Source organism: Onthophagus taurus, unplaced genomic scaffold (genome assembly GCF_036711975.1).
Source record: "Onthophagus taurus isolate NC unplaced genomic scaffold, IU_Otau_3.0 ScKx7SY_16, whole genome shotgun sequence".
Lineage (NCBI taxonomy): Eukaryota > Metazoa > Arthropoda > Insecta > Coleoptera > Scarabaeidae > Onthophagus > Onthophagus taurus.
In genome coordinates, this window is record NW_027248941.1 from 1,817,395 (window position 1) to 1,838,592 (window position 21,198).

General features: G+C 28.6%; 4 protein-coding genes and 1 long non-coding RNA gene across 6 annotated transcripts in view; 3 read left to right on the top strand and 2 right to left on the bottom strand.

Moving 5' to 3' along the window:
* The window catches only part of LOC111422590 (uncharacterized), a 94,906-nt gene that overhangs the window by 30,139 nt on the left and 43,569 nt on the right, over window positions 1-21,198 (top strand). The window lies entirely within an intron of this gene.
* LOC111415484 (uncharacterized) lies at window positions 2,774-4,950 on the top strand. Its single transcript, XM_023047186.2, has 4 exons — window positions 2,774-2,884; window positions 2,940-3,548; window positions 3,607-4,053; window positions 4,117-4,950. Exons 1-4 carry the CDS (start codon window positions 2,827-2,829, stop codon window positions 4,791-4,793), a joined length of 1,791 nt encoding a protein of 596 aa, XP_022902954.2. The 5' UTR covers window positions 2,774-2,826; the 3' UTR covers window positions 4,794-4,950.
* On the bottom strand, window positions 10,597-11,263 carry LOC111415466 (uncharacterized). The gene is made up of 3 exons (XM_023047163.2): window positions 11,156-11,263; window positions 10,969-11,097; window positions 10,597-10,918 (listed from the first exon to the last, which is right to left on the bottom strand). Exons 1-3 carry the CDS (start codon window positions 11,223-11,225, stop codon window positions 10,815-10,817), a joined length of 303 nt encoding a protein of 100 aa, XP_022902931.2. The 5' UTR covers window positions 11,226-11,263; the 3' UTR covers window positions 10,597-10,814.
* On the top strand, window positions 14,100-15,699 carry LOC111422084 (transcription factor Ken-like). 2 transcript variants are annotated; one of them, XM_023055290.2, is made up of 3 exons: window positions 14,100-14,207; window positions 14,262-15,161; window positions 15,216-15,699. In XM_023055290.2, the coding sequence occupies exons 1-2, from the start codon at window positions 14,162-14,164 to the stop codon at window positions 14,591-14,593; spliced, it is 378 nt and encodes a 125-aa protein (XP_022911058.2). In that variant the 5' UTR covers window positions 14,100-14,161; the 3' UTR covers window positions 14,594-15,161; window positions 15,216-15,699. The 2 variants fall into 2 exon arrangements, with proteins under 2 accessions (XP_022911058.2, XP_022911057.2); XM_023055289.2 differs by lacking the exon at window positions 14,100-14,207 and having other exon boundaries at window positions 15,051-15,161.
* On the bottom strand, window positions 18,430-19,887 carry LOC111422082 (uncharacterized protein PF3D7_1120000-like). Its single transcript, XM_023055287.2, has 8 exons — window positions 19,563-19,887; window positions 19,409-19,507; window positions 19,239-19,358; window positions 19,133-19,183; window positions 18,939-19,079; window positions 18,756-18,875; window positions 18,630-18,704; window positions 18,430-18,562 (listed from the first exon to the last, which is right to left on the bottom strand). The coding sequence occupies exons 1-8, from the start codon at window positions 19,816-19,818 to the stop codon at window positions 18,534-18,536; spliced, it is 891 nt and encodes a 296-aa protein (XP_022911055.1). The 5' UTR covers window positions 19,819-19,887; the 3' UTR covers window positions 18,430-18,533.

Genomic DNA, 21,198 nt, shown 5'->3' on the forward strand with positions numbered 1-21,198 from the left:
TTTTGAATGATTTAACCTCACTTTTTTCTTAATTTTAACCGAAATATCCTGTGTTTGGTATCAAATTAAAGAGAATTTAATGTAGATTACGAATATAAAGTTAAAATTACAATTACATTTTTTTGCTTGTAGTAATTAAATGAAAATAATTTTAATTTTGAGGTTTTTATTAAGCAGAAAATTGAAAATGCTTCAAAATGAGTCCAAACTCGATGTATTTATCTTCAAAATTAAGGAATATACAAAAGCAATTGAAATGGCGGCCATTTTTAATGATTTAACCTCACTTTTTTCTTAATTTTAACCGAAATATTCCGTGTTTGGTATCAAATTAAAGGGAATTTAATGTAGATTACGAATATAAAGTTAAAATTTTAATAAAATTTTTTTAATTGTAATAAATAAACGAAAATTTTGTAATTTTGAAGCTTTTATTAAACGGGATATTGAAAATGCTTCAAAACGAGTCCAAACTCGGTGTGTTTATCTTTAAAACTAACATAAATACAACAAAAAATATAATTGGCGGCCATTTTGAATGATTTTAACCTCACTTTTTTCTTAATTTTAACCGAAATATCCCGTGTTTAGTATCAAATTAAAGGGAATTTAATGTAGATTACGAATATAAAGTTAAAATTGTAATTAAATTTTTTTGCTTGTAGTAATTAAATGAAAATAATTTTAATTTTGAGGCTTTTATTAAGCAGGAAATTGAAAATGTTTCAAAATGAGTCCAAACTCGATGTATTTATCTTCAAAATTAAGGAATATACAAAAAAATTGAAATGGCGGCCATTTTGAATGATTTTCACCTCACTTTTTTTCTTAATTTTAACCGAAATATCCCGTGTTTAGTATCAAATTAAAGGGAATTTAATGTAGATTACGAATATAAAGTTAAAATTGTAGTTACATTTTTTTGCTTGTAGTAATTAAATGAAAATAATTTTAATTTTGAGGCTTTTATTAAGCGGGAAATTGAAAATGCTTCAAAATGAGTCCAAACTCGATGTATTTATCTTTAAAACTAACATAAATACAACAAAAAATATAATTGGCGGCCATTTTGAATGATTTTAACCTCACTTTTTTTTTAATTTTAACCTAAATATTCTGTGTTTGGTATCAAATTAAAGGGAATTTAATGTAGATTACGAATATAAAGTTAAAATTGTAGTTACATTTTTTTGCTTGTAGTAATTAAATGAAAATAATTTTAATTTTGAGGCTTTTATTAAGCGGGAAATTGAAAATGCTTCAAAATGAGTCCAAACTTGATGTATTTATCTTTAAAACTAACATAAATACAACAAAAAATATAATTGGCGGCCATTTTGAATGATTTTAACGTCACTTTTTTTTTTAATTTTAACCTAAATATTCCGTGTTTGGTATCAAATTAAAGGGAATTTAATGTAGATTGCGAATGTAAAGTTAAAATTTTAATTACATTTTTTGCTTGTAGTAATTAATCGAAAATAATGTAAATTTTGATGTTTTTATTAAGCGGGATATTGAAAATGCTTCAAAATGAGTCCAAACTCGATGTGTTTATCTCCAAAAGTAAGAAAATTACAGAAAGTATTTAATTGGCGGCCATTTTGAATGATTTTAACGTCACTTTTTTTTTTAATTTTACCCGATATATATCATGTTTGGTATCAAATTAAAGGAAATTAAACGTAGATTACGAATATAAAGTTAAAATTTTAATACAAATTTTTTACATGTAATAATTAATCGAAAAATTTGTAATTTTGATACTTTTAGAATGCGAGAGATTGAAAATGCTTCAAAATGAGTCCAAACTCGATGTATTTATCTCTAAAACTAAGGAATGTACAAAAAAAAATGAAATGGCGGCCATTTTGAATGATTTAACCTCACTTTTTTCTTAATTTTAACCGAAATATCAAGTGTTTGGTATCAAATTAAAGGGAATTTAACGTAGATTACGAATATAAAGTTAAAATTTTATTATTTGTAATAATTAAACAATAATTTTGTAATATTGAGGCTTTTATTAAGCGGGAGAATGAAAATGCTTCAAAATGAGTCCAAACTCGATGTATTTATCTTCAAAACTAAGGAATGTACAAAAAAAATTTAAATGGCGGCCATTTTGAATGATTTAACCTCACTTTTTTTTTAGTTTTAACCGAAATATCCCGTGTTTGGTATCGAATTAAAGGAAATTTAACGTAGATTACGAATATAAAGTTAAAATTTTAAATGGCGGCCATTTTGTATGATTTCAACCTCACTTTTTTTAGTTAATTTTATCCGAAATATTTCATGTTTGGTATCAAATTAAAGGGAATTTAATGTAGATGTTAAAAAATATTTTCTTTTATAATAAATCGAAACATATCGCGTTTAGCATCGAATTAAAGCGAATTTAACCCGGATTACGAAACAAAAAATTTTCCAAGTTATTTTTTTACATTTCCTTTTAATCTAAAACGTGCGTATGATAACCGCCCGAACAATTCTCGTTGGGAAACCGTTTCAATTGCAAAACGGACTTCGGTATTTATCCGTTTCGCAATCGGGAGGACACGAAAATGTTTAAGATTGCTCAAGTAACAACGGTTGAGCAATAATATTCGTGGGGTTGCTCGTTATCAATAACCAACAATTCCAAGGCGCTTTTTATTGCGCAAGATGATTGCCGAGTTTTTCGCGTTCTCCGGTTGTTGGGATTCCTCGAAAATATCTTAACGTTACTCAAGTGATAAGAAAGGGGTATAAAAGTTCGACGCGGTTTTACGACCATCAATTCGGGCTAACCTACAACTCGTTAGCTAATACAAACCGAGGATAATGACGAAAATTCTGCAAATAGCCGTTGTGTGTCTTTTTATCGTTGCTTCCATTCAGGGTAAGTTCATTGTTTTAGTTGTTTTTTGAAATAATTGGGTGTAATTTTTTTTTAGGGCGTCGATTGAAAAGAGCCTCACTTAAGTATGCCATTTATGCATGTCGTCTTGACTGTGATGGAAAGGAAAATACTGTATCTACTAATCCTTCTCAATCTACACAACCTTCTATAGTAACAGAACCTTCTGCAAATACAGAATCTTCTGAAGGAACAACACCTTCTGAAGGAACAACACCTTCTAAAGGAACAACACCTTCTGAAGGAACAACACCTTCTCAAGGAACAACACCTTCTCAAGGAACAACACCTGAAGAAACAATACCTTCTGAAGAAACAACACCTTCTGGAGAAACAACATCTTCTGAAGAAACAACACCTTCTGAAGAAACAACACCTTCTGGAGAAACAACATCTTCTGAAGAAACAACACCTTCTGAAGAAACAACATCTTCTGAAGAAACAACATCTTCTGAAGAAACAACACCTTATGAAGAAACAACACCTTCTGAAACAACACCTTCTGAAGAAACAACACCTTCTGAAGAAACAACACCTTCTGAAGAAACAACACCTTCTGAAGGAACAACACCTTCTGTAAATACAGAACCTTCAGTACCTACAACACCTACTGAATGTACCCCATCAGCTGACTCGAACGCCACAGGTAAGTAAACATAAATATCAACATTAATTCACAAACTTTCCGTTCAATTTTTTGATAGATTGTGAGAATGAAAAAAATGTTATATTGATATGGGTGCAAATAACACAAAATATGCAATGTGACATAGGCAATACCCTAAGATCTTTCTTCACTGTGGTCTTCACTTCTAAAATCAAAGCATTAGTAGCTATTAGAAATGTGTTGGTCAACGGATATACAGGACTAACAACTTTACCCGTAATACAATTGAAAGCAGCATTGACGGTGATTCTTGGAGCAAGATTTAATGTCACCTCTAGTTTGAAGTCTATACTTACGTCTGGAGTATCAAGTGGACTTGATTTTGCGAATAAACTTGCCGCGGGATTAAACGAAAATAAAGACGTTTCTATTACTATTTCTCAATTTTTCGGTTTCTTTTCTCGAAGTTCTGGAAGTAGCTCTATTCCATGCATTTGCAATGCTATAAATTCTTTCAAACAAATCACTCCTTCTGATCTATCAAGTAAATATGAAAACTGTAATTTTTTTTTTAGGAATACTTACTAAAATTCAATTAAATCTTCAGGTGTACTGACTTCCGCACTGAATAAGACTTTAGGTATCTTTGGTGGTAGTGGTGGTGTCATTGTTGGAGGTGGCGGTAGCAGTGGAGGTGACGGTAGCATTGGAGGTGACGGTAGCATTGGAGGTGGCGGTAGCAGTGGAGGTGACGGTAGCAGTGGAGGTGACGGTAGCATTGGAGGTGACGGTAGCATTGGAGGTGGCGGTAGCAGTGGAGGTGACGGTAGCATTGGAGGTGACGGTAGCATTGGAGGTGGCGGTAGCAGTGGAGGTGACGGTAGCATTGGAGGTGACGGTAGCATTGGAGGTGGCGGTACCATTGAAGGTGGCAGTAGCATTGGAGGTGGCGGTAGCATTGGAAGTGGCGGTAGCATTGAAGGTAGCGGTGGCATTGGAGGTGGCGGTAGCTTTGGAGGTAGCGGTAGCATTGGAGGTGGCGTTACCAGTGGTTTTGGCCAACATATTGTATCAGATAACAGACACCATCACAATAAAAAGCACCATCACACCGCTAATAAAAAACACCATCACAAGCAAGAACACAACAAAAAACACCACCATCACGAAAAGAAACACAACGAGGCTAAGAAACATCACCATCAGAATAAACACCATCAACACCAAGCCCGTCATCATCACAAAAAAGCACATAGAGGACAACACGAAAAACAACAAGAATAAAAAGAAAAATTACAACGACCGAAACTTCGATGACGAACTTGGCGATGACCACGGATTTAGCTAACTAAAACATATGTCTTAACCCGAATTCTGTATTCCTAATCGTAAGGTTGCTTCTAATTTATAATAAATGCACGACGAACATTCCAAAAATGAATTTGTTGTTTTTTTTTTGTCTTGAAAACGGTTCGACTCTTTTTTGTTCAAAAAAACACCCTGTATACAGGGGTCTTGCGTAACTGGTTTTTCAGGTTAAATTATTCGTAGAGATTTGAAATTTTGATACTAGGAATTATTCATCCGAAATTTTCGATCTAGAATATTTTCAAGATGGTCGCCACTTCCGGTCTACCGGAAGTAGACCATAACTTCGTTATTTTAAATGGAATGCTATAGTTTTTGTTACATCTTCTAATTGTACGTCAAAAAATAAGTTGACTTTGATAAAACTTATTGGTACCTAGCTTTTTTCGTTTTCGAGTTATTTTCGTTTTAAGCTTTTTTTCATAAATTTCACCATGCTCTTTAAAATACCATATCTCAGCCAACGTTCATTCAAAAAAGCTATAAATTGGCAAGATTACTGCTCAGATACTATCAAATAGATTCTCATTTGTTGTATCAGAGTATCTTATACAGGGTGGTCAATAATTGAATTACCGTTTCTGTATATTCAATGGCGAGAAAGTAGAAAATTTTTTTAACCTATCAGAAAGGGAATTTAATTCTCTACAAATTATCTATAAACATTTCTATACATATATATATATATATACATATATTATAACCGAAAATGATCAAAAACATCAAAATTTGGTTTTATTTTCGAGCTGGGTTGGTATTATTGATCGATGGATTAAAATAACTTATTTGATACGTTTTAAGGGTTAATTCTAAATCTTTTTTGTATGAAAACTTTTTTTCCATCACATATAATTAATAAGTTATAAAAGAAAATTGATGAAAACGTCAAAATTTCAATTTTTCTTAAGTTGGGTTGGTAATGCTGATTGATGGAGTAAATATCTTTATTTAATACGTCTTATGAGTTAATTCTAAACATTTTTTGTTAAAAAAATAATTCTCCATCATTCATAATTAATAAGTTATAACCGAAAATGATCAAAAACATCAAAATTTGGTTTTATTTTTGAGCTGGGTTGGCACTATTGATCGGTGGATTAAAATAACTTATTGGATAAGTTTTATGGGTTAATTATAAATCTATTTTGTATGAAAACTTTTTTTCCATCACATATAATTAATAAGTTATAAAAGAAAATTGATGAAAACGTCAAAATTTCAATTTATCTTAAGTTGGGTTGGTAATACTGATTGATGGAGTAAATATCTTTATTTAATACGCCTTATGAGTTAATTCTAAACATTTTTTGTTAAAAAAATAATTCTCCCTCATGAACAATTAATGAGTTATAACCGAAAATGATTAAAAACATCAAAATTTGGTTTTATTTTGAGCTGGGTTGGTACTATTGATCGGTGGATTAAAATAACTTATTTGATACGTTTTATGGGTTAATTATAAATCTTTTTTGTATGAAAACTTTTTTTCCATCACATATAATTAATGAGTTATAAAAGAAAATTGATGAAAACGTCAAAATTTCAATTTATCTTAAGTTGGGTTGGTAATGCTGATTGATGGAGTAAATATCTTTATTCAATACGTCTTATGAGTTAATTCTAAACATTTTTTGTTAAAAAAATAATTCTCCCTCATGCACAATTAATGAGTTATAACCGAAAATGATTAAAAACATCAAAATTTGGTTTTATTTTTGAGCTGGGTTGGTACTATTGATCGGTGGATTAAAATAACTTATTTGATACGTTTTATGGGTTAATTATAAATCTTTTTTGTATGAAAACTTTTTTTCCATCACATATAATTAATGAGATATAAAAGAAAATTGATGAAAACGTCAAAATTTCTATTTTTTTAAGTTGGGTTGGTAACGCTGATTGATGGAGTAAATGTCTTTGTTTAATACGTCTTATGAGTTAATTCTAAACATTTTTTGTTACAAAAATAATTCTCCCTCATGAACAATTAATGAGTTATAACCGAAAATGATCAAAAACATCAAAATTTGGTTTTATTTTTGAGCTGGATTGGTACTATTGATCGGTGGATTAAAATAACTTATTGGAGAAGTTTTATGGGTTAATTCTAAATCTTTTTTGTATGAAAACTTTTTTTCCATCACATATAATTAATGAGTTATAAAAGAAAATTGATGAAAACGTCAAAATTTCTATTTTTTTAAGTTGGGTTGGTAACACTGATTGATAGAGTAAATATCTTTGTTTAATACGTCTTATGAGTTAATTCTAAACATTTTTTGTTAAAAAAATAATTCTCCCTCATGCACAATTAATGAGTTATAACCGAAAATGATCAAAAACATCAAAATTTGGTTTTATTTTTAAGCTGGGTTGGTACTATTGATCGATGGATTAAAATAACTTATTGGACAAGTTTTATGGGTTAATTCTAAATCTTTTTTGTATGAAAACTTTTTTTCCATCACATATAATTAATGAGTTATAAAAGAAAATTGATGAAAACGTCAAAATTTCTATTTTTCTTAACTTGGGTTGGTAACGCTGATTGATGGAGTAAATATCTTTGTTTAATACGTCTTATGAGTTAATTCTAAACATTTTTTGTTAAAAAAAAAAATCCCCCTCATGAACAATTAATGAGTTATAACCAAAAATGATCAAAAACATCAAAATTTGGTTTTATTTTTGGGTTGGGTTGGTACTATTAACCGGTGGATTAAAATAACTTATTGGATAAGTTTTATGGGTTAATTCTAAATCTTTTTTGTATGAAAACTTTTTTTCCATCACATATAATTAATGAGTTATAAAAGAAAATTGATGAAAACGTCAAAATTTCAATTTATCTTAAGTTGAGTGGGTAATGTTGATTGATGGAGTAAATATTTTTGTTTAGTACGTCTTATGAGTTAATTCTAAACATTTTTTGTTAAAAAAATAATTCTCCCTCATGAACAATTAATGAGTTATAACCGAAAATGATCAAAAACATCAAAATTTGGTTTTATTTTTGGGTTGGGTTGGTACTATTGATCGATGGATTAATATAACTTATTGGGTATTGTTTTATGGGTTAATTCTAAAAGTTTTTTGTATGAAAACTTTTTTTCTATCAGACATAATTAACGAGTTATAGAAGAAAATTGATGAAAACGTCAAAATAAACACCTTTATATATATATACAGGGTGAGTCAATAGCGCGGGGACGGAAGATAGTGGCTTTACTGTTGAAAATAAAATGTCATCATATATTACCATCAAAGCTGCATCGATTAAAATTATTTTCTTCTATACAGGGTGTTTCACTATTCCAGGACCGTACTCAACTTAATTTTTTTAAAGAGAACCCTACGTATATTTTTACATATACTGATTAGCAATTTTAGACCAACCTGTATAAGATACTCTGACACAATAAATTACAATCCATTTGTCATCATATATTACGATTAAAATTATTTCTAAAAGTGTCATTTTTTTGACATTTAAAGCTGTTAACGACGGCGTTATTTCGGCCGCCTACTTTCATTGTAATTTGCAGATTTAACATTTTAAAAAAATGCATTTTTTTCTTATACAACCATATGATTTGATATGCTCATCGCATAGAGGGACTTATCCGCTATCAAGGTATGCAAAAAAAATAGATGCATCCCATTTAAAACAACAACTTTGGTTGCCATAGCAACGAAACAAAAAACAATACAAACAAGTGAATATCGCAAAAAAATGCGCCACGATTAATAAAGAAACTTGTATTTGAAACATTTTTCTTTAAAACCACAAATCGCGAAGTTATTGACTATATTCCAGATATTTGATATACAGGGTGTTCAAATTAATTTTTTTTATGTTTTTCAACCGATTCTATTCAAATTTGATATACGGTGGTTTTCTGGCATGAGAAAGACGATTATGGACGACATTTTGCTATAGTACCAACCCAACCCAATAATAAAACCACATTTTGAAGTTTTTGATAATTATAACTTATTAATTGTGCATGATGGAGAATTATTTTTTTAATAAAAATTGTTTAGAATTAACTCATAAGACGTACTGAATAAATATATTTACTCCATCAATCAGCATTACCAACCCAAATTTAAAAAAAATTAAATTTTGACGTTTTCATCAATTTTCTTTTATATCTCATTAATTATATCTGATGGAAAAAAAGTTTTCATACAAAAAAGATTTAGAATTAACCCATAAAACATATCCAATAAGTTATTTTAATCCATCGATCAGTAGTACCAACCCAACCCAAAAATAAAACCAAATTTTGATGTTTTTAATCATTTTCGGTGATAACTCATTAATTGTGCATGATGGAGAATTATTTTTTTAACAAAAAATGTTTAGAATTAACTCATAAGACGTATTGAATAAATATATTTACTCCATCAATCAGTATTACCAACCCAACTTTAAAAAGATTGAAATTTTGATGTTTTTATCAATTTTCTTTTATATCTCATTAATTATATCTGATGGAAAAAAAGTTTTGATACAAAAAAGATTTAGAATTAACCCATAAAACTTATCCAATGAGTTATTTTAATCTATCGATCAGTAATACCAACCCAGCTCAAAAATAAAACCAAATTTTGATGTTTTTGATCATTTTCGGTGATAACTCATTAATTGTGCTTGATGGAGAATTATTTTTTTAACAAAAAATGTTTAGAATTAACTCATAAGACGTATTGAATAAATATATTAACTCCATCAATCAGTATTACCAACCCAACTTTAAAAAGATTGAAATTTTGACGTTTTTATAAATTTTCTTTTATATCTCATTAATTATATCTGATGGAAAAAAAGTTTTCATACAAAAAAGATTTAGAATTAACCCATAAAACATATCCAATAAATTATTTTAATCCATCAATTCAATAGTACCAACCCAACCCAAAAATAAAACCAAATTTTGATGTTTTTAATCATTTTCGGTGATAACTCATTAATTGTGCATGATGGAGAATTATTTTTTTAACAAATAATGTTTAGAATTAACTCCTAAGACGTATTGAATAAATATATTAACTCCATCAATCAGTATTACCAACCCAAATTTAAAAAAATTGAAATTTTGACGTTTTTATCAATTTTCTTTTATATCTCATTAATTATATCTGATGGAAAAAAAGTTTTCATACAAAAAAGATTTAGAATTAACCCATAAAACTTATCCAATAAGTTATTTTAATCCATCGATCAGTAGTACCAACCCAACCCAAAAATAAAACCAAATTTTGATGTTTTTAATCATTTTCGGTGATAACTCATTAATTGTGCTTGATGGAGAATTATTTTTTTAACAAAAAATGTTTAGAATTAACTCATAAGACGTATTGAATAAAGATATTTACTCTATCAATCAGCATTACCAACCTAATTTAAGAAAAATAGAAATTTTGAGGTTTTTACAAAACACTCAAATGTACAGAGTTGAGTTTAAAAAATCATAACAACCATGTTTATGGAAATTAAGAAATTATTTATGGCACATTAAATCTTCATCAAATTTGCTTCAAAATGTTCTTTATTTCATGATGATATCTCAATTAGTTCTTGAGATACGACTTTCTAAAATTCACATTTCATATCAATAATAATCAAAAATTCAGGGTTGGGTTAAAAAAAATCATATTAACCATGTTTATGGAAATTAAGAAATTATTTATGGCACATTAAATCTTCATCAAATTTGCTTCAAAACGTTCTTTATTTCATGATTATATCTCAATTAGTTCTTGAGATATATTAAGGAAAAGATTAATTTAAAGTTTTGGTTTAAATCTCAACTAATTCTAATTTAATGCGACTACCGAATAAGAGATGTCGCCAATTATAATTAATTATTTTTTTTTAATTAAATTATATCAATTTATTTCATTACATTTTCAACCAATTTAATTAATTAATTAATTTTTTTTGTTAACATGATGTTTTTTATGTTTCTTCTTTCCGTGTTCATGATTTCCATCTCGTCTTTTAGCATCGGTGTGGTTATCAACAGAGGGCGCGGCTAAAATAAAAAAATTAAAAATAAATTAATTAATTAATTAATATATTCACTTGTATTGTAAAGAAAAACTATTGGGGTCGTTGTTGGTTGCGCTCGGGGTTCCCCCGGGAAAAGAACCGGCCCATTCGGGTTATTCACAGCTCGTTTATCATGCGTTGAAGATTTTTCGTGGGGTTTTCCTTCAATGAAGCAATTAATTAAATCATTATTTCCTTTTTAATTTAATTATTAACTCACCGTTAACGTTCATTATCATCATGACGTTTAATAAAACGATTAGCAACTTGCATAATTTTAAATCAAACATAATCTTGTTAATTAATTAAGTGCGTCTTAAACGTTTCGAGTCTGGTTTAATAATAAAGCAGTTAATACTTTTTAAAATGAACTAATTGCGAAATATCTTTCGTTTATTGTTTACCGACAATCGCAAAAATTGTTTTATTTTTGTTCTAGGAACGTAATTTATTTTTCGTTTCTTGATAAAACTTATTTTTTTGCGTTCCTATGGGTTGTTAGTCATAGTTTTTTAATGACACGGGTTGGCGATAAAAAAATTATTTTAAAAATACTTTGAAACATATTTTAGAAATATTTATAAAAAAAAAATTTCTTTATGACTCATCAACAAAAAATTTTTCTTTTCTTTCCTCATTAACGGGTTAATTTTGTCATTTTAATTAATAGAGCATTAAAAATCCTTTAAAATGAGCCCAAACACCACATAGTTATCTTAATTAGTTCCCGAGATATCGCGATTTTTAATTAATCGATCGTCTTTTTTTTAATTAAACGTCAAAATTAAAATTGGGATATCTCGGAAAGTATTTAAGATAACTTGGTCGTGTTTGGACTCAAATTAATCGGATTTTTATGTAGATTAAGAAAATTATAATAATTTTTAGAAATTATTAATTTTTAATTAATTAATTCCGATTTTTCCTTGTTTGTAGAACTTTTTAAATCATTAAAATCCAACTTTTCTCTTTTTAAGGAAACAAAATCCCACTTGTAATTACGATATGGAAGTTTCGACAATTTATTTTCGATTTCACTTAATACAACTTCACCTAAAACTTCATTTTTGATTATTTTTGATGATTTTAATCGACGCGGATTAAAAAATCCTTTAAAATGAGTTCAAACACCACATAGCTATCTTAATTAGTTCCTGAGATATCGCAATTTTTAATTAATCGATCGTCATTTTTTTAGTTAAACGTCAAAATTGAAATGGGGATATCTCGGAAACTATTTAAGATAACTTGATCGTGTTTGGAATCAAATTAATCGGATTTTTATGTAGATTAAGAGAATTATAATAATTTTTAGAAATTATTAATTTTTAATTAATTAATTCCGATTTTTCCTTTTTTGTAGAACTTTTTAAATCATTAAAAACCAAGTTTTCTCTTTTTAAGGGAACAAAATCCCACTTGTAATTACGATATGGAAGTTTCGACAATTTATTTTCGATTTCACTTAATACACCTTCACCTAAAACTTCATTTTTGGTTATTTTTGATGATTTTAATCGACGCGGATTAAAAAATCCTTTAAAATGAGTCCAAACACCACGTAGCTATCTTAATTAGTTTCCGAGATATCGCGATTTTTAATTAATCGATCGTCTTTTTTTTAGTTAAACGTCAAAATTGAAATGGCGATATCTCGGGAACTATTTAAGATAACTTGGTCGTGTTTGGACTCAAATTAATCGGATTTTTATGTAGATTAAGAAAATTATAATAATTTTTAGAAATTATTAATTTTTAATTAATTAATTCCGATTTTTCCTTTTTTGTAGAACTTTTTAAATCATTAAAAACCAATTTTTTTCGTTTTAAGGGAACAAAATCCCATTTGCAATTACGATATGGAAGTTTCGACAATTTATTTTCGATTTCACTTAATACAACTTCACCTAAAACTTCATTTTTTGTTATTTTTGATGATTTTAATCGACGCGGATTAAAAAATGCTTTAAAATGAGTCCAAACACCACATAGCTATCTTAATTAGTTCCCGAGATATCGCGATTTTTAATTAATCGATCGTCTTTTTTTTAGTTAAACGTCAAAATTGAAATGGGGATATCTCGGGAACTATTTAAGATAACTTGGTCGTGTTTGGACTCGAATTAATCAGATTTTTACGTAGATTAAGAAAATTGTAATAATTTTTATAAATTATTAATTAATTCCGATTTCTTCTTCTCTGTAGAATGTTTTAAATCATTAAAAACCAACATTTGCTCTTTTAAGAGAACAAAATCCCACTTGCAATTACGATATGGAAGTTTCGACAATTTATTTTCGATTTCACTTAATACAACTTCACCTAAAACTTCATTTTTGGTTATTTTTGATGATTTTAATCGACGCGGATTAAAAAATGTTTTAAAATGAGCCCAAACACCACATAGTTATCTTAATTAGTTCCCGAGATATCGCGATTTTTAATTAATCGATTGTCTTTTTTTTAGTTAAACGTCAAAATTGAAATGGGGATATCTCGGGAACTATTTAAGATAACTTGGTCGTATTTGGACTCAAATTAATCAGATTTTTATGTAGATTAAGAAAATTATAATAATTTTTATAAATTATTAATTTTTAATTAATTAATTCCGATTTTTCCTTTTTTGTAGAACTTTTTAAATCATCAAAACCAATTTTTTTCGTTTTAAGGGAACAATATCCCACTTGCAATTACGATATGGAAGTTTCGACAATTTATTTTCGATTTCACTTAATACAACTTCACCTAAAACTTCATTTTTGGTTATTTTTGATGGTTTTAATCGACGCGGATTAAAAAATGCTTTAAAATGAGTCCAAACACCACATAGTTATCTTAATTAGTTCCCGAGATATCGCGATTTTTAATTAATCGATCGTCTTTTTTTTAATTAAACGTCAAAATTAAAATTGGGATATCTCGGGAACTATTTAAGATAACTTAGTCGTGTTTGGGCTCATTTTAAAGCTTTTTTCACGAGGATTATGAAAATCGAGATGATTCATTGATTTGGTTTGGTTGAAAAATTAATGAAATTAAAAAAAATTGTTATTGAATTTTTTATTGTGTTCGACATTGACGGGGAAATTCCAAAGTGCAAAACATGGATTTGAGGAGGAATTCCTATTAAATATTCTTTGGAATTTAAAGGTTTCGCGAAGGTTTTTATATAAATACGAGTTGATTGTGTTATGCGTTATCATTGAATAAAATTGCTTTAAAATGAAGTCGATTTTGATGTTGTTGGTTGTAGTTTGCGTTGCATCAGGTAAAAATTGTTTTTTTAACTATTAATTAATTAATTAATTAATAATTTTTTTAGCTGCAACTCATCACCGTAACAAAAAACATCATTTTAAACGAGATGGTGGTTCTTATGATACTTGTGTAATTGGAGATGGTTGTTATGAGGGATGTACTATATCATATCCAAGTTGCCCCAACCCAAACAACAAAAGATCCAATGATGACTCAGGTTATTACAATTATTGTGATTGTGAATGTGACGACACCACTCAAACCTCATATCAAGACGACACAACAACAACTCCAATTCCTGATGATGTCACGGTGAAACGTGCGAAACACCACCCCGCTAAAAAACACCACCACGCCAAAAAACACAATCAACACGAAACCAAAATTCACAATTAATTACAATTTTTAACGTTGTTAAGAAAAACCCAACGAAATAATGAAATAAAATAAATCTTAACAACAAATTTAATTTTTTTAATTTAAATTTAATCTTATTGAATTCCCCGCCAAAAATCCTTTAAAATGAGTCCAAACACGACATAGTTATCTTAATTAGTTCCCGAGATATCGCGATTTTTAATTAATCGATCGTCATTTTTTTAATTAAACGTCAAAATTGAAATAGGGTTATCTCGGGAACTATTCAAGATAAATATGTCGTGTTTGGACTTAAATTTTTCGTTTTTCCACGCTGATTACGATTACGTTAATGATTTTATTGAAATTTATTAAAAAAAAAAAAAAATGAGTCATTGCGACATTGACTGAAAAATTTCAAGGAGAAAAATGTTAAAATAACGTTTGGAATGTGGAGGTTTCGCAAACGTTTGTATATAAATGAGTTGGCGGATTTAGGTTGCTTCAGTAAATGTAAACTAAAACAAGTTAAATTGTTTAAAAACAAGAAAGAAAATGAAATTAGCTTCGATTTTAATTTTATTTTTTGTGGTTTGCGTCGTTTCAGGTAAATTAATTTTTATTAATTTCTTTTTGAATAATAATAACGCAATAAATTTAGGCGCATCACATCAACACCATAAAAAGAAGCACCATTCTAGCAACAAAAAACATCATTTGAAGAGAGATGGAGATAACTTATCTCAATCATGTACAGTTTGCGAAAATTGCAACCCTGGGGATACAATAACTTACGAAATTCCAGAATGTAATGACAGCGGTGATATTGGGACCGGCGGTGACGATGGTGGGGAAGCTGATGGGGATGATGTTGACCAAGAAGGGGAAGAAACTAGGGGCATAAATGAATCTAAACGTGATTCTCGTAATTGTTGTCAATGCGAGCGTAAGGACGAATCGACTCCGGTCTCCAATCAAATACCAGAATCAGATCCAACACCATCAAATGAATCGAAACGCCATTCCTTGAAAAAACACCATCACACCAAAAAGCACCAAACCAAAAATCATCATTAAAACTTATTAATCGAATCTTTTACCTTGTTAACGATTGGTTAATTGATAAATAAATGATTTTCAAAGAATTATTATAATTTTCGTAATCTACATAAAAATCCGATTAATTTGAGTCCAAACACCACATAGTTATCTTAAATAGTTTCCGAGATATCCGCATTTCAATTTTGACGTTTAACTAAAAAAAAGACGATCGATTAATTAAAAATTGCGATATCTCGGGAACTAATTAAGATAACTATGTGGTGTTTGGACTCATTTTAAAGCATTTTTTAACCCGCGTCGATTAAAATCATCAAAAATAACCAAAAATGAAGTTTTAGGTGAAGTTGTATTAAGTGAAATCGAAAATAAATTGTCGAAACTTCCATATCGTAATTGCAAGTGGGATTTTGTTCCCTTAAAACGAAAAAAATTGGTTTTTAATGATTTAAAAAGTTCTACAAAAAAGGAAAAATCGGAATTAATTAATTAAAAATTAATAATTCATAAAAATTATTATAATTTTCTTAATCTACGCAAAAATCCGATTAATTTGAGTCCAAACACGACCAAGTTATCTTAAATAGTTCCTGAGATATCCGCATTTCAATTTTGACGTTTAACTAAAAAAAAAGACGATCGATTAATTAAAAATCGCGATATCTCGGGAACTAATTAAGATAGCTATGTGGTGTTTGGTCTCATTTTAAAGCATTTTTTAACCCGCGTCGATTAAAATCATCAAAAATAACCAAAAATGAAGTTTTAGGTGAAGTTGTATTAAGTGAAAGCGAAAATAAATTGTCGAAACTTCCATATCGTAATTGCAAGTGGGATTTTGCTCCCTTAAAAGGAGAAAAGTTGGTTTTTAATGATTTAAAAAGTTCTACAAAAAAGGAAAAATCGGAATTAATTAATTAAAAATTAATAATTCATAAAAATTATTATAATTTTCTTAATCTACGCAAAAATCCGATTAATTTGAGTCCAAACACGACCAAGTTATCTTAAATAGTTCCTGAGATATCCGCATTTCAATTTTGACGTTTAACTAAAAAAAAAGACGATCGATTAATTAAAAATCGCGATATCTCGGGAACTAATTAAGATAGCTATGTGGTGTTTGGTCTCATTTTAAAGGATTTTTAATCGCGATTACGAATTTGCGATCCGCCATTTTGAATTAATCACACATCAATTGTTTTTTTTTTTTACTTTTAAAGATAAATAGGTCGTGTTTGGGCTCATTTTAAAGTATTTTTAACCGCGATTAAGAATTTGCGATCCGCCATTTTAAAATAATCGAAAACGAAATTAATTCATATAAAGAAAAAAATGTTTGTCATAATTTTTAACACCACCTTATAGTAATTAAAAAGAGATTTAAAATGAACCCAAACACGACCTACTTACCTCTAACCGTTTCGGAGATATCAATTTTTAATTAAAAAAACAATTGATTAATCTCCGCCATCTTGAATTTATAAAAGCATAGATAACTTTGTTATTTTTTAAGATAAAGTGGTCGTGTTTGGACTCATTTTAAAGGATTTTTTATCGCCATTACGAATTTGCGGTCCGCCATTTTGAATTAATGATACATCAATTGTTTTTTTATTATTTTTAAAGATAAATAGGTCGTGCTTGGGCTCATTTTAAAGTATTTTTAATCGCGATTAAGAATTTGCGATCCGCCATTTTGAATTAATCGAAAACGAAATTAATTCATTCTATAGATTAGAAAAAATCGCAATTAATAAATTAAAAATTATTAAATTTTCGTAATCTACATAAAAATCCGATTAATTTGAGTCCAAACACCACATAGTTATCTTAAATAGTTCCCGAGATATCGCCATTTCAATTTTGACGTTTAACTAAAAAAAAAGACGATCGATTAATTAAAAATCGCAATATCTCTGGAACTAATTAAGATAACTATGTGGTGTTTGGACTCATTTTAAAGCATTTTTTAATCCGCGTCGATTAAAATCATCAAAAATAACCAAAAATGAAGTTTTAGGTGAAGTTGTATTAAGCGAAACCTCCATATTGTAATTCCGAGTGGGATTTTATTCTCTTAAAAAAGGAAAATTTAGGTTTTAATGATTTAAGAAGATCTACAGGGAAGGAAAAATCGGAATTAATTAATTAAAATTAATAATTTTTAAAAATTATTATAATTTTCGTAATCTACATCAAAATCCGATTAATTTGAGTCTAAACACCACATAGTTATCTTAAATATTTCCCGAGATGTCGCCATTTCAATTTTGACGTTTAATTAAAAAAAAGACGATCGATTAATTAAAAATCGCGATATCTCGGGAACTAATAAAGATAACTATGTGGTGTTTGGACTCATTTTACAGCATTTTTTAACCCGCGTCGATTAAAACGATCAAAAATAACCAAAAATGAAGTTTTAGGTGAAGTTGTATTAAGGGAAACTTCTATATCGTAATTCCGAATGAGATTTTATTCACTTAAAAGAGGAAAATTTAGGTTTTAATGATTTAAGAAGATCTACAGAGAAGGAAAAATCGGAATTAATTAATTAAAAATTAATAAATTTTAAAAATTATTATAATTTTCGTAATCTACATAAAAATCCGATTAATTTGATTCCAAACACGACCAAGTTATCTTAAATAGTTCCCGAGATATCGCCATTTCAATTTTGACGTTTAACTAAAAAAAAGACGATCGATTAATTAAAAATCGCGATATCTCGGGAACTAATAAAGATAACTATGTGGTGTTTGGACTCATTTTGAAGCTATTCTCATGGGGAATTCAATAAAAATGAAAATAAAGTTAAAAAAAAATAAATTGATTTTTTTTAAACATAATTTTTAACATTTATCTTTCATAACATGATAATTACCATTAATTAAAGTTATTTTTACTAAAAATACGATCATTTAATTTGCGATTTAAGCGTTGAAACTAAAAAAAAAAACATTTTTATTAATTAATTATTAATTTTTTTAATTAATTTTAATTAATTTTTTACCCAGCGTTAAAATCGTGTTCATCGTCATCGATAACAACCCCCCGGTTTGCTTTAAACTTGAGCTCAAAGAAGTAGCTGCAAAAAAACATTAATTAAAAAAAAAATTAATTAATTAATTTTTCTTACTTATTTCACTTATTTGGTTATCGCAGTAAACTTTAACGTCTGTCAAATCAACGTTTAAGTCTTTTTCGTGTTTTATTAATTTCTCTTTTAACTTTTTATTGGCTTTTCCAAGAATAACACCTAAAAATGAATGAATTAATTAATTAATTTGATTTATTTATTGTTTTTTTTGGGGTTAATCACCAATTTTGTCTGGGATATCGTTCATGATATCACTAATGATGTTTCCTCCACCCATCATTCGTTCAATTTCTTCCGTAATCTTTTTAACAACTTCGTTAGAATCATCCGATTTTATTTCTAGAGATGATTCGGGGATTTCGGCTAAAATAATTAATTCTTTTAATTTTTTTTAGTAACAAAAACTTTTTAATTACTCAATTTTTGCTTCTCCGTCAAAAATTTTTTATATTCCCCAACTTCGGCTTCTAAAAAATTGTTTTAAAATATTTTTTAATTAATTAAAAAATTAAAAAGACTCACTTGCTTCTTTCATAACGTTTTTAATCGTCTTTGAAACGATATCGAGGTTCTTTCCGGACTCTATCGACGTCTTTTTGACCACCTTTATAGCCTCATCGGTCATGTTTTGAATTACCCCCTCTACAATAACGTTAATTTAATTAATTAATTTAATTTGTTTTATTAATTACGTATTTCCGGAACCGCGTCGTGGAGTGTTTTAAAAGATTTCGAAAACATGTCGTTTAATTGACCCCCAAGCTGTTTGATTGCCGCCAAAACTTCTTTTGCTAAAAATTTAATTAATTAAATCATAAAGGTGTTAATTAATTAATCGATTAAAACCTTTTTTGGGGTCAATTTTCTTTTGCTCAACCTCAACATCCTTTTTTTCATCTGAATTCTCCCCAATTTCTTCCTCATTAATTATTTCGTCTTCTTGATTGAGCTTTTTGGCGTCATCGTGCTTAAAATCGCCTTCATTCGCTTCTTTCGAGTAAATATTTTTCTCTTTCTTGCTCGATTTTTTGCAAGATTCGCACTCAGAGAGCGCCAAATTAATAAAAATCGCCGCGAAAACCAAAAAAGCGAAAATCTTCATGTTTTGTTTTAAAATAATCTCGGAATAACTTACTTTTAAACACGCTTAAACACGTTTGCTTGCTCCACGTAAGCTTTTAGTTAAAAAAAAAATGTAAAATTATCTTTTAAAATCCCAAGATTGCAAGGTTGCCTTGATAAAGAAATAGTTGCAAAAAAATTATTCCTTTTTTAGTCACAAATTAAAATAATTTCGTTATCGGAATCAAATTGGTATAAAACGCGAACTATTTTTAATTCGGCCCATTCAATTCGGCTAATCGCGACGAAAATGTTTCTTAAAAAAAGTGTTAAATTAATTTTTTTAATTTTCGTTATAACAAATTTAAAATCAGGTAAATAATTCGTAATCTACGCGAAAAACCGAAGAATTTGAGTCCAAACACGACCAAGTTATCTCAAATAGTTCCCGAGATATCCCCATTTCAATTTTGACGTTTAACTAAAAAAAAGACGATCGATTAATTAAAAATCGCGATATCTCGGGAACTAATTAAGATAACTATGTGGTGTTTGGGCTCATTTTAAAGCATTTTTGAACCCGCGTCGATTAAAACCATCAAAAATAACCAAAAATGAAGTTTTAGGTGAAGTTGTATTGAGCGAAACCGAAGATAAATTTTTGAAACCGCCATATCGTAGTTCCGAGTGGGATTTTGTTCCGTTAAAAGAGGAAAAGTTGGTTTTTGATGATTTGAGAAGTTCCACGGAGAAGGAGAAATCGGAACAAAATGATTTATTTTTGTGCCCACCTTGTGCTTGTTAAAAATTAAAAATAATGCCATAAAAATTTGTTAATTATAATTGGTAATAAAAAATTAATTAATTAAAAATCAATAATTTTAAAAAATTATTATCATTTTCGTAATCTACGCGAAAAAACGAAGAATTTGAGTCCAAACACGACCAAGTTATCTTAAATAGTTCCCGAGATATCGCCATTTCAATTTTGACGTTTAACTAAAAAAAAGACGATCGATTAATTAAAAATTGCGATATCTCGGGAACTAATTAAAATAACTATGTGGTGTTTGGACTCATTTTAAAGGGTTTTTTAATCCGCGTCGATTAAAATCATCAAAAATGATATTTTAGGTGAAGTTGTATTAAGTGAAATCGAAAATAAATTGTCGAAACTTCCATATCGTAATTGCAAGTGGGATTTTGTTCCCTTAAAACGAAAAAAATTGGTTTTTAATGATTTAAAAAGTTCTACAAAAAAGGAAAAGACGGAATTAATTAATTAAAAAGTAATAATTTTTAAAAATTATTATAATTTTCTTAATCTACGCGAAAAATCAAAGAATTTGAGTCCAAACACGACCAAGTTATCTTAAATAGTTCCCGAGATATCGCCATTTCAATTTTGACGTTTAACTAA